The 15,138-nt window shown below is 42.4% G+C and overlaps 1 protein-coding gene across 1 annotated transcript in view; it reads left to right on the plus strand.

Annotated features, from left to right (window-relative positions):
• Positions 1-15,138, plus strand: part of BMPER (BMP binding endothelial regulator) — a 145,364-nt gene that overhangs the window by 36,141 nt on the left and 94,085 nt on the right. The window contains exon 6 of the mRNA XM_058024342.1: positions 1,152-1,234. Coding sequence (XP_057880325.1) covers positions 1,152-1,234 — 83 coding nt within the window. The remainder of the gene's footprint in view (positions 1-1,151; positions 1,235-15,138) is intronic.

Genomic DNA, 15,138 nt, shown 5'->3' on the forward strand with positions numbered 1-15,138 from the left:
CTGGTTAATATGCTATTCTACATGTGCAACTGTATTTCTAATGATACTAATCATCATCTGGGAGGCTGGCTCTAATCTGTTATACTCAACAACTTACTAAAATGTGGGCTGGTGACTCACAGTGAACAATATGACACAAGATTTATTTAATATGTTTTAGTAGAGAACATGCAGACCAGGGGATGCAGGGGCAATATCCTGTGCTAATATTCACAGGTGTGTTTATGTCATTTTTAGAGGGTCTGTAAGGTGGGTTTGCATAACCAATCACCATGATTTTGTGAGGAAGGGAAGGATAAGAGTAATCATAAAAAGGGAGATTAACTTATGAAGGGGAGCGAGAATGGGTTGCCTCTGTGAAGCACAGTGGCAAATTGCCATATTTTTTTAGGTTAATTTGATTTTATCAGAGATTTTGAAGGTAAGCATTGCTCCAGTTGTGATATAATGGATTTATTATATTTTGATTAGTTATAATAATATCTGCTAATATTTAGTATAAACTCAGGGGGTAAGAATAAATTATTAAAAAGCAAACAGCCAAAAAAACTGTTTTAAAGGCAATTCTTATGGGAGACTTGCCTCAACTTCATTTTTGCATATTTATGTGCTGTAGAAGGATGTTTGCTTTCCCCCTCTCCCCCCACCTCCTCCCCACAAAGGACATTAAGGGTTTCTCAAGGATTTGTTTAGGATTTGTTTTCTTCTGAAGTGATCCTCTCTCTCCACCTACCTGAAAGGAGGTTGTAGCATGGTGGGGATTGGTTTCTTCTCCCAGGCAACCAGTCACAGGACAAGGGGACACAGTCTCAAGATATGCCAGGGGAGGTTCAGACTCCCCTGATGACACCAGGAGGAATTTCAGCATGGAAAAGTAGTGGGCTGTCCAGGGTATTGGAGTCACTATCCCTGAAGGTGCTCAAGAAATGACTGGATGTGGCACTTAGTGCCATGGTCTACTTGACTAGATGGTAATCAGTCAAAGGTTGGACTTGATATTTTGGGAGTCTTTTCCAACTGAAACAATTCCATGATTCTGTATTGGAAACGATGGTACGATTTACTTTCCATATTGTTGTACAGTGGAGAGTGTAAGGGGGAAAACTCAGCGTTCTACCTTGAGCCAAACTTATTCAAATGCTGTTTTCCAGGTTGTGTATTTGAAGGGAGACTTTACAATGAAGGAGAAGAATTTAGGCCTGAAGGAAATAAATGTACCAAGTGCTCTTGCATTGTAAGTATTTGCCTTTTGGCATTGTATCTCCCTGTATGAACTTCAAAAGGCACATTATTATTGCCATAACAAAACAAAAAATATAAGGAATCCAACACTATTATGCTTTCTTCTCTTGGAATTCAGGTCTCTGTTGAAGAATTTATGGCATTACTACATTGTATCACTCACAATTTGAGTTTATAATCTTTTCCACCGTATGCAGGTGGAGCAGGTTATTTGGAAGAGAGCTGATCTGTTGAGTTAGTGGTGCCTTTTTTGTGATAGGATCATGCAGGAGGAGACAGAAATCTTTTTGGCCCTCATCTATTGCTCAGCATTTATTAGATGCTTCCTTAAGCCAAACCTTTCCAAGGATTCCTTTCAACTATATGCAACAAGGGCCTTTGCTCTGAATTACTGAGTGAAAGAATGAGGGTTGCCTCCTGTGGCTGTCCCAGGTGGATTTTTGGCTTGATAGTTGATGAAAAGGTCATATCCTGGATTTTATTCTTGACTAGCAACAATATAGAGAGGAAGTAATAATTGTGTCCTTTGAGTAATGAGTGCAGGCTTCTTTTTCACTTCCATTAAGTTAAAATATAATGCTGTTTGAGTTGGGGCAGATGGCTTTGGCTTCCTTTCTGTAATCTGTGAGATGAGTAAAACACAAAGTTCAAATCGCTGCTTTTGTTGCAATTTGTGGGCCTGTTATCAGCAGAATATGTAAGGCTTTGCATTTCAGTAGCATGCCAAGAAATTAGTCAGTACCAGATACAGTTCTCCTGCATCATTAAAATCAAAAAAGCAGGAGAGAATTATAGACTTCAAAAATTAATGTAACTTTACCCATTTTAAATGATTTTTAATGATACACACTGATTTAGTGAAGCTGCTGCAGAGTACTTGAACTGTTCTGTGGGGAAAAAACCCCTGGTAATCTGCAAAATTAATTCACACTGTTTCTGCGGAGATCAGGGTGCCAAGGTAATTTTTATAAAAAGTTTTAATCCTGTAATAATGAAAACATGCCATCACACATGTCACAGTGATGTATGCCCTGGGCTCCTGCTCTCTGAATGCCTTCAGTCCCAGGCACAGAACTCCCTCTGTACTTGGTGGGTCCCTTTCTCACTTCAGGTTCAGCTGTAAAGCAGTAGCTTTACTCTTGCTTCCCTTAGTTATGTTCCTCAGGGTAAGGCAGGTCTGAATAGTTGAGAAGTCAATGGAGACGTGCTTGAGTCTTTTTGGGTTCTGCTTTGCTCTTTCATAAGTACTGTACAGACATTGCCTATTGCCCGGTTATTGGTGTACCAACATCTCCTTGGTCAACTTTCCTTTGTTCTCTGACTATCAAAAGCTTCTGTGTGAAGAGCATTGGAGGGAGGTACCTTTGCACTGGAGAGCAGTGTAAAGAAATAAAAGAATAAAGGGTCACACGTGAAGATCTGACCTTGAGAGTTACCAGTCTCATCTGTGTTAGAGAAGGGAATGCATCAACTATGGAGAGTAAGAAGTTTAAAACCACTTAACTATCCCTTCCAAGAAAGACACCATGATTGTTTTGGATGTTAATGGCATCTGTTTAAAATGTCGAGCTCTCAGTCTGAATCTTTCTGACAGCTAAAGATCATCAATGTGTAAGCCACACCAGACCTTCCTTCCGTCTTTCTGCAGAGTCTTTTTTAACCTCTTGTCAGTCTCCCCCAGAACTGGAAACTCTGCTAATTCCTATGTGATTTAAATTTGAAGTAAATAAAGGGGGTACCTTCAGGGCTGTGATAGCAGTTTGTTGCCTGCTTTGCATCCCTTTTGGGAATGGGTCCTCAGTGAATCTCTTATCTAAGCAGTTGGTGGATGGATGTCGTATTTGAAGATACCTATCTATTCATGCAAAGTGATGGAAACAGGCTTGTGTGTGATGTGCTGTAATTTGTGCAGGCTTTAACAGATGGATGGAAGGTCTTCAACCCAAGTTAGATTTTTTTTCTGGGATTTCAGTCTTTTGTGGAAACTTGGCATAGGAAGTAGCATAAACTGTTGCTAAGGTATTTTGCAGATATTATACCTTATACATGGTATCCAGATACTCTCACTTCAGGGTGAATTCTGCATTTTCTTGGGAGCAAGCTCTTCAAATGTTAGAGGATTCTGGAGTCCACAGGCCATCACTGTCCCAGGGGTAGCTCAAACTTGGGACTGCAGATGCCGCTGAACAGGAAGAAAGTAAAGAGGGATGGCTGTGGTTTGTTCTTCTGCAGAAATGTAGGGTTGATCTGCTAAGGTTGACCTCACCAAATGTATTAAAATGAGGAATTACTTAGAGTATTTTTACTGTTGCAAAATTATGTACTTAGAAGTAAGTACACATCTTCAGATCAGGACTGTGGGAACACATTTTTGGACAGCATTTTGGTAGGTCAGGTTTGTGGTATTATCAGCTCCAAATGGTGCTGACTAGATACTACTGAACTCCCAAAGAATGAGAAATGGCTGTTGTTTGTTTATTTGTCTTTAACACATTGTTTGTGTAAATAAGGACATAACTGCGATCTTGGGAGCTGGGAGTCCCCATCTGGGTGAAGCAGGCTGGCCATTTGCAGGGCTTCCTATGTGTTCCATGGCCCTGGTGGCCAGAGAGAGCAATGACATGGCTGCACCTGGGCAATCCGCTCGGTCCTTACCTGCTGGGTGCTCAACTCATTATCATGGTTCCTGTTTAACACCACTTGTGGTCCTAGCTATTGTCTACTGAAAACCAGACCTAACCCACCAAGCTCATCTCATGGAGGTCAGCAAAACCAGCCATTAACTAATAACTTTTGGGCTGTTACCGAGCCAGGCGGTGCTCGCGGCGGCGAGGCAGAGATGAAAGGCCCTGTATTCCATTACCACTCTCCTAAGTGAGCTGCTCCTTGGGGCCACTAAGATTTCTTGCTGAAAATGAGAATGTATCACCTCTCACTCAATGCATATTGCCTGTCAGGAGTGAACGAGCTGGCTTTTAATGACTCAGTTTCCCTGGGGAGAGGCATTTGTGTAGGAAAGGTGGACGGGATAATAGGGATCTCCTCGCACCCCGGCTGAAACCCAGCTGTCTCACTATAATTCATCTGTCTGGCCTGTTCCTGCTTTTCGTGATAGGCCAGTGGCCTGTTCTAGAGAAACCCTGGCTGTTTTCCCTACCATAAGCACCTACTTAAATGAAGGACTGGCTTCTTTAATCAAGTGTTATTTCTCAGATACTACTTTTATGAGGTTGAGAGTGTGTTTCTGCTTGCACAGTAAGAGCACTTGGCTTACATGTTTCCTTTCCTACAGCCTGCATTAAAATAGTCAGACTATGATTATCGTAAATGTTTTCATTTTCTCCTTTGATGTAGCACGTTTGGGAAAAAAAAAAAATAGCGGAGGGGGAAGGAGACAGGGCCAGGGAGGGAGGAGAGGAGTTTTGGCAGGAAAGTGACCTTGCGTGAGAGCGGTAACCATGGAGAAGCTTATCTTTAGGTGGTAGTATCCAAACTCATAAGTAGCCCCTTTTGACTCCTTTGAGCGCTGTTGCCCAGACCGTGGGCGCTGCGTGTTGCGGCATGCGAGGCATGCGGCCGTGCGAGGCACCGGGAGCGCAGCCTGCGCCGGCCGCGCTCCGCACCCTGCCGGGACAAGGGGAGCGGACCTGCCTGGGAAATGGAGGCTGGGTTATGGCCTGGGAGTGGGAAAAGTTGTGCTGTCTGTCTGTCCTGCAGAGAGACGTGTCCGAGGGACGACCATCAGCAGGGTGGTTATGTGTGCTGGGTCCCCAAACAGCATCGTTTCACAAAAGCAGTGCTGTCCTCCTAGCTGCTCTTCCAAAATGGTTTGGAAGGAATAAAACCCAAATAGCTGGAAGCATAGCACAGGGATTGTAGGCTCTTGGAGAGCTGAGTCAAAAACAAGCCTCTGCTCAATCTCCTTTGCATCATTTTGGGCTTTTAGACCGCTGCTCAGAGGGGTTCAAGATGTGCCCAGCTACTGGTCTGCAGGTGCACTGTGGGTGTGTGTGCGTAGGAAACGTCTTGTCACTTATATTCCTGCATGCTAGGATACAAATACTGAATAATAAACATTCTGCACAAAGAAAAGGAAATCACAGCGGCAAAATCTGTTTCTAAATCAATGAGTAACAGACGTTTCAGCTGTGATAAGTAATGAGAAACTACATATGTGACTGTTTTGGATGCTGAGGGTGGAATTAATCTTGTCTAGCTGCAGCTATTCAGAAGTAATATGTCTGATCTGAACTACTTATCTGGGCTCCTCTTCAGTTAATTCAGCGAGAGAGAGAGAGGTGGGAGAGATTACTCTCTGCAGATGCTTATCTTCCTCCACTAACTGGAGGGGGAGCCTACCCAGCTCCTGGCCCCAGAGATGGCTGAAGATAGCCAAGACCGATCCTGCCCCTGCAGTCAGCTGGGTGATTAAGCACCCTGATACTGCTTTAAAGGCTTGGCTTTAGCTGGTATTGGAAGCTGCTGGAAAACATTCCCACCACAAAAGACAGTGGGGGAGGTACGCCAGCCTACTGGGAAGCTCAGGGGAACGCGGAATTAAATGTATCCTCAGTGAAGGCTGAGGATAATTCAAATTCAAATTTCCATCCTTAGTGCAGTGCCAAATGCTGATCTCCCCAAATTTCCATGTACTTCAGCTGCTTTGATTCAGCTCCAAACTGCAGCAGACACTGTCTGCCCTTACTCTGGGGCTAAGGAACAGAGACAAGGAGTTGTAGTGAGGGGTGGAAAAGCAAAGAGTTGGTCTTTTGGTAGGAGCAGTGTTCACATCTTCAAAGTTAGTGGCATAGGTAAAGTGGTTGGTTTATGGGTGGATGCAAATGGAGATGCAAAAGGGAGTGCTCAGAAATGGGATGTGGAGGGTTGGTCACTGTGTCTCTCTCGGAGTACCCCATAATTTTGTTTGCAGGCTTTTTGCAAGGCTAGAGAGTTTGGCTTTCCCAGTAGCCTAATAAAAAAACAGTCCTGCAGGTAGGTGGAGTGTGGTTGTGAAGGTGGGTGTGGAAGACCAAGGACTTGGTATGTGCTGAACTTCAGTGAGAAAAATAATGCAGCGTGGAGACATAGGCATTCTCCTGTTGTTTATATTTCATTTATCTGATTTTCTTCTGGCTTTAAAAGGTATACCTGCTTTCATGGGGATTGTACACTACCTGGGCCATGTCTAAAATATTAAATTCCTTTAATTTTGGAAATACCAGTGTTTCAAAAAAATTTGGACATTTAAAAAAAAAAGATTAAAACCAGTGTGTTTTTTATCAACATGCATAGCCATTTAAAATATTTTTTCTGATTTCTCTCAAAAAACACACCTCTGAGGAAAAGTTAAAAATTATTTTAATAAGAGTCAAGAAGCAAAGTTAAAAATAAATACTAAAAATATTAACAATTTTTCTGAAATTGAAGTAGACTGTGTAGTAGTACAAGTGGGCATGATTCAGTGTAAAAAATTTTTATTCATAAGCACTTAGTATCTTAGAATTTCAGAAACATTTTTCTGTGTCAAAGTCTCATTTCCTCCCTCTGTGGATACTTGACTTTCATCATATGTCTCTCCTACCTGCAGAGCTTCCTAGCTCACCTACTCAGAGTGCGTTCCCAGCTCAGGCTGCAGAAGCCCTTCATCATAACTTTAATTTTGGTGGGGATCAAATGAGTCTTTCTATGCAGTGAGAGACTGTGCCCTGTTTGGATGCATTCTGAAGGGAATAGAGGTATTGAGCAGCTCCCTGAAGGTCTAGAATACTCTTTAAGGATCATGGACTCAGAACACACAACCTCTTTCTCATAACCCTTTCTTCCTTGAAGCCTTTTTCCTTGTCTCTCCTACTTTCGGAGTTCAGCTCAAATTTGCCTTCCATGCTTCAGCATGGTCCCTGTTCTTCTGGCTGTGCAGTCAGAGGAGTCTGCCTCAGCTGTTCTTCCTTGTCCATCATTTCATATAGGTAGCACTACCCAGTTACTATTTCTGAGATGACATGAACTAGCAGCAGTAAAACATGAGTGCCTGTTGTGCTTTATACTCTAAGGATCTGTATTCTGTCCCTGAGAGGAAAAAAAAAATGTGGAAAAAGAAATGTGAAGAAAGATGGAAGCATGATTTAGGAGATTTCTGTGGGGAATTTTTCCTGTTAGAAAACGAGGGTAGAAATGCTGAGGAATTGAAGGAAAGTGCTCTAACTTAATAATGCTCTTGTTTAGACAGAGACTGTCTTTCCAGTTTTATGATCAAAGATGGTATTGTGATAGTGAATTAATTAAGTGACACTAGAAGCCATGAAAGACTTAAAGCTTCTTGGCTACCTGAGTGGCCCAAATGAATGCTGATTAACAATACTCCTGAACAGGGCATTGCAGTACAGAAAAAAAGTGTCCAGAACTTCTTGTCATTTAAAGGAAATAAATACACAAAGCAGCGTGGATTATGCATTCCAAAAGCATATAAAGAAAACAATAATGCTGACCACTTTTAAATGGTGTTAATAAGGGCTTATACCACGAGTGCAGGTTGCTGTTGTTCCTGACAGAAAAGGAACAGAGCTTATGCTGTCAGGTGTCTGTCCCCTGTTAAACTTTTCCTAATTAACAGGCTGAGATTGATTATTCTTACTGACAAAGAAGAATTAACTGCACTGAGCTTTAGCAATAAAGGAGAGCTGTTAACAGGCAGCTTCTGATGAGGGGACTATTTTTTATGGGCATTGGGGTGCAATGAGGACTCCAAACATCTCTGCTGTAACTCACTCCTTGCAAAGGCCAGGATCTATCTTCAAGTAAAAACAAAGCAGTAAGATGGCAGAAAACAAAGAACCTGGTTCAAGTAAGCAAACAAGCAAAAAAAGAACCTGCTGTCCATCAGGGGATGAAAGGCTTGCACGTGGTTCCAGAAGTGCCCAGTGAAGACAAAGGTTTTATGAGAGAGGCTGTAGCAGTTCTTGTAAGTGGCTTCAAATGGGAATGCGTGTGGCATCTCGTGGGAACGCTTGTGTGCAGAATTGATTTGGGTCTAAAAGATTCCCACAAATTGTGGTAGGAAGCAGTAAAGGCAATAGCTTGTCAATTAACTGGGCCTTTGTTTGCCAAACATTTTATGGAGAGTCCAAGACCCTTTTGGCTGGTGGCACAATGAAGGGAAGGCTGAAAAGAGAGTAGGAGTGCTTGCCTTTCGTGTTTGTCATCCTTTCAGTTTAAATAAACGTGGATGTCGCAGGTTTGGGGCTTGTTATCGGATAACAATAGTTAATGATTTTAAACTTGCACACAGCCCTCTGTGTCCTTAGACAAGATGGTTTAGTACACACAATCCTGGTAAATGAATTTACACGAGTGCTTAATTAACTGTGTAGCACCTACTTGTTTTCCTCTCTCTGATTTCAAAAGCAAAAAATGAAATAAAGTATTGGAGACAATACATTGTTACATGTGGGCCTTTAGGTTTTATCATAGAATCATAGAATGTTAAGGCATTGCAATACACCTTAAAGATCATTTAGTCCTACTTCTGCTCCCACTAGACCAGGTTGCTCAGGACCTTATGCAACCTAGTTTTGAATGAAAATGAATATTAGCTCAGTTGGCTACAGCATGGTGCTAATAACACCAGGGTTGTGGGTTTGATTCCTGTATGGGCTATTCACTTTGGAGCCTTAAGGCACTTGAGAGACTCAATGATCCTTGAGTGTCCCTTCCAACTCAGAATATTCTGAAATTCTGTGATTTTCCACCCCTCTTTCTCAAGTCTGAACTTGTATCACTTTGGGTATTTAATTATTTTAGTTAATCATGTTATTTTTGTTGACATTGTTCCTATTTAATATATTTTGTAGAAGATGTAAAGTGAAACTTGGGATCAATAAGTTTGAATTGCTGTTGAGCTCTAGTGTGCTTGCCAAATTCCATTTTGACTTACTATCACTCCACCTAAATTCTCCTTGCTCTTTCTACTGCATCCTACAGCATTGTTTTTGTTTTCTGTCCTTGAAGCATTTTGTGTTGATAAAGGAGTAAGTATCCAGCTTTAACTGATAAACTAGTCTCCAGCTGGGATATGTGATAAATTAACATTTTTAAAAACAAACCAGTTGTATTGAAAGGATGGCTAAAGCTCCTTGGATTCCATCAACTTTTAAAATGTTAGCAAAAATACTTACTGGTTTTGCCTTATTTAATGATTGGAGACAAACACATTGGATAGTCAAGGGGAGTAAAATGATACCCAGCAAATTATTTTCAGGATTGTGACAGGCTGTAACTTTTTCATACAATGCATCCTGTTAGGCTGAGAGCAGAATAGGCAGAATAATTCATTGGCTGTCAAAATAGACATGGGAAACAGAAAAGGAAAAAAGAAAGTGCTTTGAGACATGACAGTGATTTACTCCCTTGGGTTTAACCTGTCAGAAATAGAATGTGACTAGGTGCTAAACTATCAACACCCTTGGCACTCTGCTGTGGGTACATCAGTGTGAAGCAAAGTTGCAGAAATCCTTGCAGGCAGCAAAGGGTCAGGAGTGGGACATAAACACCCAGCTTCCGGTGTGGGTGCCTGAATATGAAAGGTGATGCCTTAAAAATGCTTTCTAACTCTAGCCATAGAAATTGCCTGTATGTCTTAGCTTTCTTCCAGGAAGTTCCACTCCCACGGTACCTAAACTTCTGTCCCAAACATGACTAGAGCACCATTAAACTTAACAACTCCAAGGTTCATTGAAAACCCAAGAAGTTTTCAGCTCTCTGCCAGAAGCTTTGTAACGAAGCATCAAGATTTTCTACAGAAAGCAGATGTGTGTGTGTGTGCATGTGCTGTTTTTTTTTTTTTTTTTTTTTAACTGGAGTTACTGGCATTACTTGTTATTTTGTGCTAAAATAATTGGCATGGAAATTTCTTTATTGCCCCTACTTGGGTGTCAGAGTCGATGCAATTGAAAGACCAGATTTCCAGCACTCAGATCTCATGTTTGAAGCATTGGGGCCCAAAAGGATTTAAGTAGCTTGCGTGCTTTGTATGGTTCCTTTTCCCTTTTTTCTTTTCCTTCTTCAGAACACAGCATCAGGAATTGAGAGTAGGACAGAAGCTAATGTGCCTTTGCCAACAGAATTCTTCTTCACAGGAAAAAACAGAGCCAGTCCCAACTCTGAGAGCATAACAATGAGGAGAGTCTTGTTCCTTTTACTACCCTCTGCCTTGCACCCATATATTCAATATGCTCAACAAAAATTTGAAAATGAGTTAATGCATGTGAAAATAATTAACTGCAAGAAGTGTAAGAATTTTCTTCTTTTCAGTGCTCTGTCTGTTCTCTGCCCTCTCTCCTAGGGGCAGCATAACTTTCCTTCTCCTGGATGCAGATGAATAGCAATTCTTCCTAGCAGTCTCAGTTGTTGATGTACTATTTATTCTTTCAGCAGCCAGCTGAACTGCCCTGCTCCCTGTCTTTTGAGGTCAGTTTTTTAAATTCCCAAAGGTTCTTGCAATTACCATTCCTCCCCCATCTAGTTTTTTTAGTGCTGCACTTAAGCAAGTATGTGTATGTCTGGGGTGATGCAGGGAGGGAAAATCCCATGTTTATTATATCTTCTACTCTCCACTGCTTTTTGTAGTTGACAGGCACATGTAAAGTCTTGTATCAGCAAGACTTGCACAGCATCTGCTGCTGTGACTTTGTCTCTTTTGACTGTGAGCCTGATTCTAACTCTGAGAGCATTTTATAAAGTAGCTAAGTGGGAATAGGGCCCATAAAAGCTGACACCTGGTGGAAACCAAGCCAGGGAGGCATTTTCTTTCCCCGTGGTGGTGTTACATTCCTTGTGGTCTGCAGTAATAGCTGTGCCTCCTGAAGTACGGGCTGTGGGGCTTTACTCCATGTACAAATTGCCATTGCTTGAAGCTTCAGCATTTATGGTATTTGGAGGACATATTTTTCACTTCCTGAGTATTCAGTGCAGCAGAGGTAACAGCAAGTGATTACATAAAATGAGGAGTAAGTTACAGGCTTGTGTGAGGATGGAGGGAGGAGAAACACGCCTGTACACCATCCACAGAAGTATCATCAACCTGTGTAACACATTTGCTGTCATTCTGTTGAGAACTGCATCTTGCAGTGTTTCTCTGAGTCAGATAAGGGGCTAATGAGTATACTATTAATATATCTAAAGGTACTTTTAATATGACCGAAGGGACTTTTCGCAGTTTTCATAATGAGTGCCTGTTTCTATTTCTAAGTATCTTATCCGTGTGCCTCTCATTGCTGAAAGTCTCTGGGAAATCCTTTATCTCAGACTTTCCTCAAACTTATGGAGAGATGGCAAAGTTCCCAAAGTTGACTTGGATTTCACATGCTTGTTCCCTGATACTGCTCTTCAGTGTGTAGCCTGCTATACTGATTATAATAAGTTTTTGATTGCTAATCTGATTTTTCTTGTCGGGCAATGGGCTCCAAACAGAGAGGATGTTGCGTTCTCTCTCAGTATGAAACAAGGTTTAGCAGAAGGGAGCCAAGTCATGCCAGGGAATAATTTTGTCCTTCATGATGTGGTGGTTGCACAACAATGTGTGAAACACCCGGTGCTCCAAGGCAGCAGGCAGGGCTCAAACTGGCTGGCACCCCAGAGCTGCTACAGAAAGCAAAGGTGCTGGCTTGCCCAGGAAAACCCAGGGATATCCAGACAGTACAGAGATTAAAATCTGTAATTTCCAGCTCTCCACAAAATCCTCCATCCCTCCTTCATTTTGAGCTCAACCTTATTTAAATACTTACATTTATTAAGGTGAGGTAGCATGCATAAGCTATATCCTAGAAGTGGGCAGATGAAAGCAAAGGCAAAAAAATAATTAATAATTTCTGATGTACAGGATTTTATAAGGTATTTGGGCTCTTGCAAACAAAGTAAACCAGTCATGATGGGAGTAGGAGTTTAAGTCAGTGTCATAAAAATAATTCTAAAATCTCATTTGAAGTTCATCTCAACTTTGATCAGATAGCAGATTTCTCCTAGGGATGACAATTGCCCACAGAAGGAAAACTAAAATAAAACATAGCATACCACACATGCCTAGTCAGAATAACCTGAAATATTCATATCTGGAATGCCAACAAGCATGCTTGTGGTTCAACTACAAAATAAATAACAATTTAATACTATTAATTTGAAATTATTTAAGCACACAATCTCTGGGTAGTGTAAATATGAAATGCATTAACTGCTTCCCCATTTCCCCAGTGCTGAACAGGAATTTGAATGAAATTTAGTCTTTTATGATAGCTTTCAAAATTACTGGCTTAATAAATCAGAACCAATATGTTGAAAATGTGTAGGAGTTTGACAATTTGTCTTCAACAGCCATAATACCAGAATGAGGATGTGTCAGCCCTGTGAAATATTATCAAGATTTTTTTTGCAGTCTGTTGACAGAAATGAAGTTGCTGGAGTTTTTTTTTTAGCATTCATGGTTTCAGCATTTCAGTGCAGGAATGAAAGCAATGAAAAGAAACAGGGTGGAATTTTTTAAAAAATGATAACTTATGATTGTGCTCTTAGTTTTGAATTTGGCTCCAAAATCTACGTGTCTTCAAATAAGGCAGTGATGAATTCCACCACCTCATTCTCAAATTAGAAAGTCTCCACAGCACTGGCTTTGAAATGCTGCTGCTTATAGAATTTACTTCTAGTCCTTTTAATCCAAATTTCATTTAGACTCCACGTCTCCTCCTTTTATCTGAATTAAACAACGCTGAACTTAAAAAGTTACAAATATTTAAAAGAATGTGGTTTTCCATGATAAAATTGAGATAACTTTGTTCATAAAAATGGAATCCGGGAACTGAGTTGGATGGGATAAAAATGAGGAACTAATTATGTCCACTGCATAATTTTATCACCTATTGCTAGTGTGCTGTCAAAACAGCAGACTGCTGTCTTTGGAGATGACTATGTGCTATCTCTAAATTTTGAAAAACAAACTGGTTTTTATGTAATCCCACACAACCCACGATTTCCTGGTTTAATTAGGTTCATTTCAGTAGTGCTAACCCAGGGACAGATTGAGTCCTGCGTTTGTAACTTACTGTTTTGATACTCAAGAGCAAATACTGGCAAGCTTTACCTTAACATCCTGCATGAAGGCTTGGAGGCCAAATGGAAAGTTTCATCTAAATGGATTGCTTTGCCATATCGAGAGAAAGGGATATGAACTGGGGGGAGGAGAGCGGTGGTCGTGGGGAGAGAGGGAATTTTAAAACAATATTTTTTTTTGTTCTTTCATTCCTGTTCTTTTGCTCATTCTTTTGTTCTTTCTTGGAGCAGCCCCAGGGGCATGGAAAAGGGGGAGCGTGCCTGGGTCCCTCTGTCTGCACACGTGGGTGTGGATCCGTGTCCTGCACGCGTGCTGCTGCTGCGTGCCCACGGAGAGCGTGCCCTTGTGTGCATGGCCCTCGGTGCCCTTGGGGTCCCCATGTCCCCATGTCCCTGGATCCTTGTGTCCCTGTGGGCTCCCCGTGTCCCCGCGCCCCTCGCCGGCTGGGTGCGCGTTCCCGCCCCGCCACCAGGCGGCGCTGCCGGGCGCGGCCCCGCGGGGTCTCGGCGGGCGCTGCTGCCCAGCGCCACCTGGCGGCCGCGGGAGGAGGGAGCCCCGCTCCGCAGTCCCCGCGCGTTTTCAAGCGGCCGCCTCACAGAACAAACAACATGGAAACCGGCTTGTGATGGCAGATTTTGTGAAAAAGACCAGGAGCCGTAAAGTGAGAAGGAGGTCGGAGAGGTGAAGCCTGTCAGGTGAACAGTGACCCATTAAGATGGGTGATGTTGATCCCGCAGGGACGTGGCCGGGTCACCTCAGGCGCCCCTTGGTGGTTCAGCCTGAGCCAGGGCACACATGGCACCAAGGTGTGCCTGAGATCCATAACCAAGCAGCAGGGAGACAGCAGAGAGGGGAAATGGACACCAAATTATCCCCCTGGGCCTGGTGCAGCACCTGTGTGGGGTGTAGGCAGGTTGAGCCTGGCCTGCCCCGCAGCCTGGCCCAGGGGTGCTGGCCTTTGCCAGCAGCACAGGCAGCTGCAGAAGGGAATATGCAATGCAGAGTGATAAAGAAGGAGTAGTCACCCCTTGTGACAATAACTGACCAGTAGAAATGCACTGTGAAACGCTCCAACAGCCTGGTGGGCTGCCCTTGAGTTCAGCAGCTCCTAAGAAGAGAAATAGCCAACTATGACTAACTGGGCAATTAATAACAGACCTTTAATAGGAGCCACATTCAGAGATTCCAGCAGCTCTGTTTCTGCATGCAGTGAAACCCTGATTTAAATATAATTCTCTAGAACCTGAAAGTACTTGACCCTTTTTTTCTGTAGGAGCTGACTTCCCAGCTGGTGGTGTTCCTGTGTGTGTATTTGTGCTAGTGAGGCCTTTTACGAGTGCTCCTGTTCTCTGCTTTCACCTCTCCCCGTCATCATTTCTCTGGTAATGAAACTCAGGTCACCAGGGTAAAATTGTTGGATTTGATTTCTGGTGACAGTGCAGTTTTTGAAAGAAACTTTTGCATATGCAGATTGATTAAAAACTGGCAATACTGGAACAACAGGCATTAACTTATGGCTTTTGGTTTTCAGCCGAATTAAAATTATAGGAGAATACAAAGGAATGAAACCTGAGCAGTTGTGCTCTGCTGAGGAGAAAGGCAGTATTGAGTGGGAGGCTAGTCAGCTGCAAGTGCTAAGTTGGAGTTGTTATTTATTATCAGAATGAAGATAAATGAAATCACCAGTCATTAACTCACAATGTGTAAAGAGCTCTGAAATGCCTTTCCACACATGCAGACTCCCAAGGGGCAGCTGCAGCCTCTCTGCTTCCTTGCAGAGGATGTTAATAGGATGCAACAGC

The sequence above is a fragment of the Melospiza georgiana genome, chromosome 1 (genome assembly GCF_028018845.1).
Source record: "Melospiza georgiana isolate bMelGeo1 chromosome 1, bMelGeo1.pri, whole genome shotgun sequence".
NCBI lineage: Eukaryota > Metazoa > Chordata > Aves > Passeriformes > Passerellidae > Melospiza > Melospiza georgiana.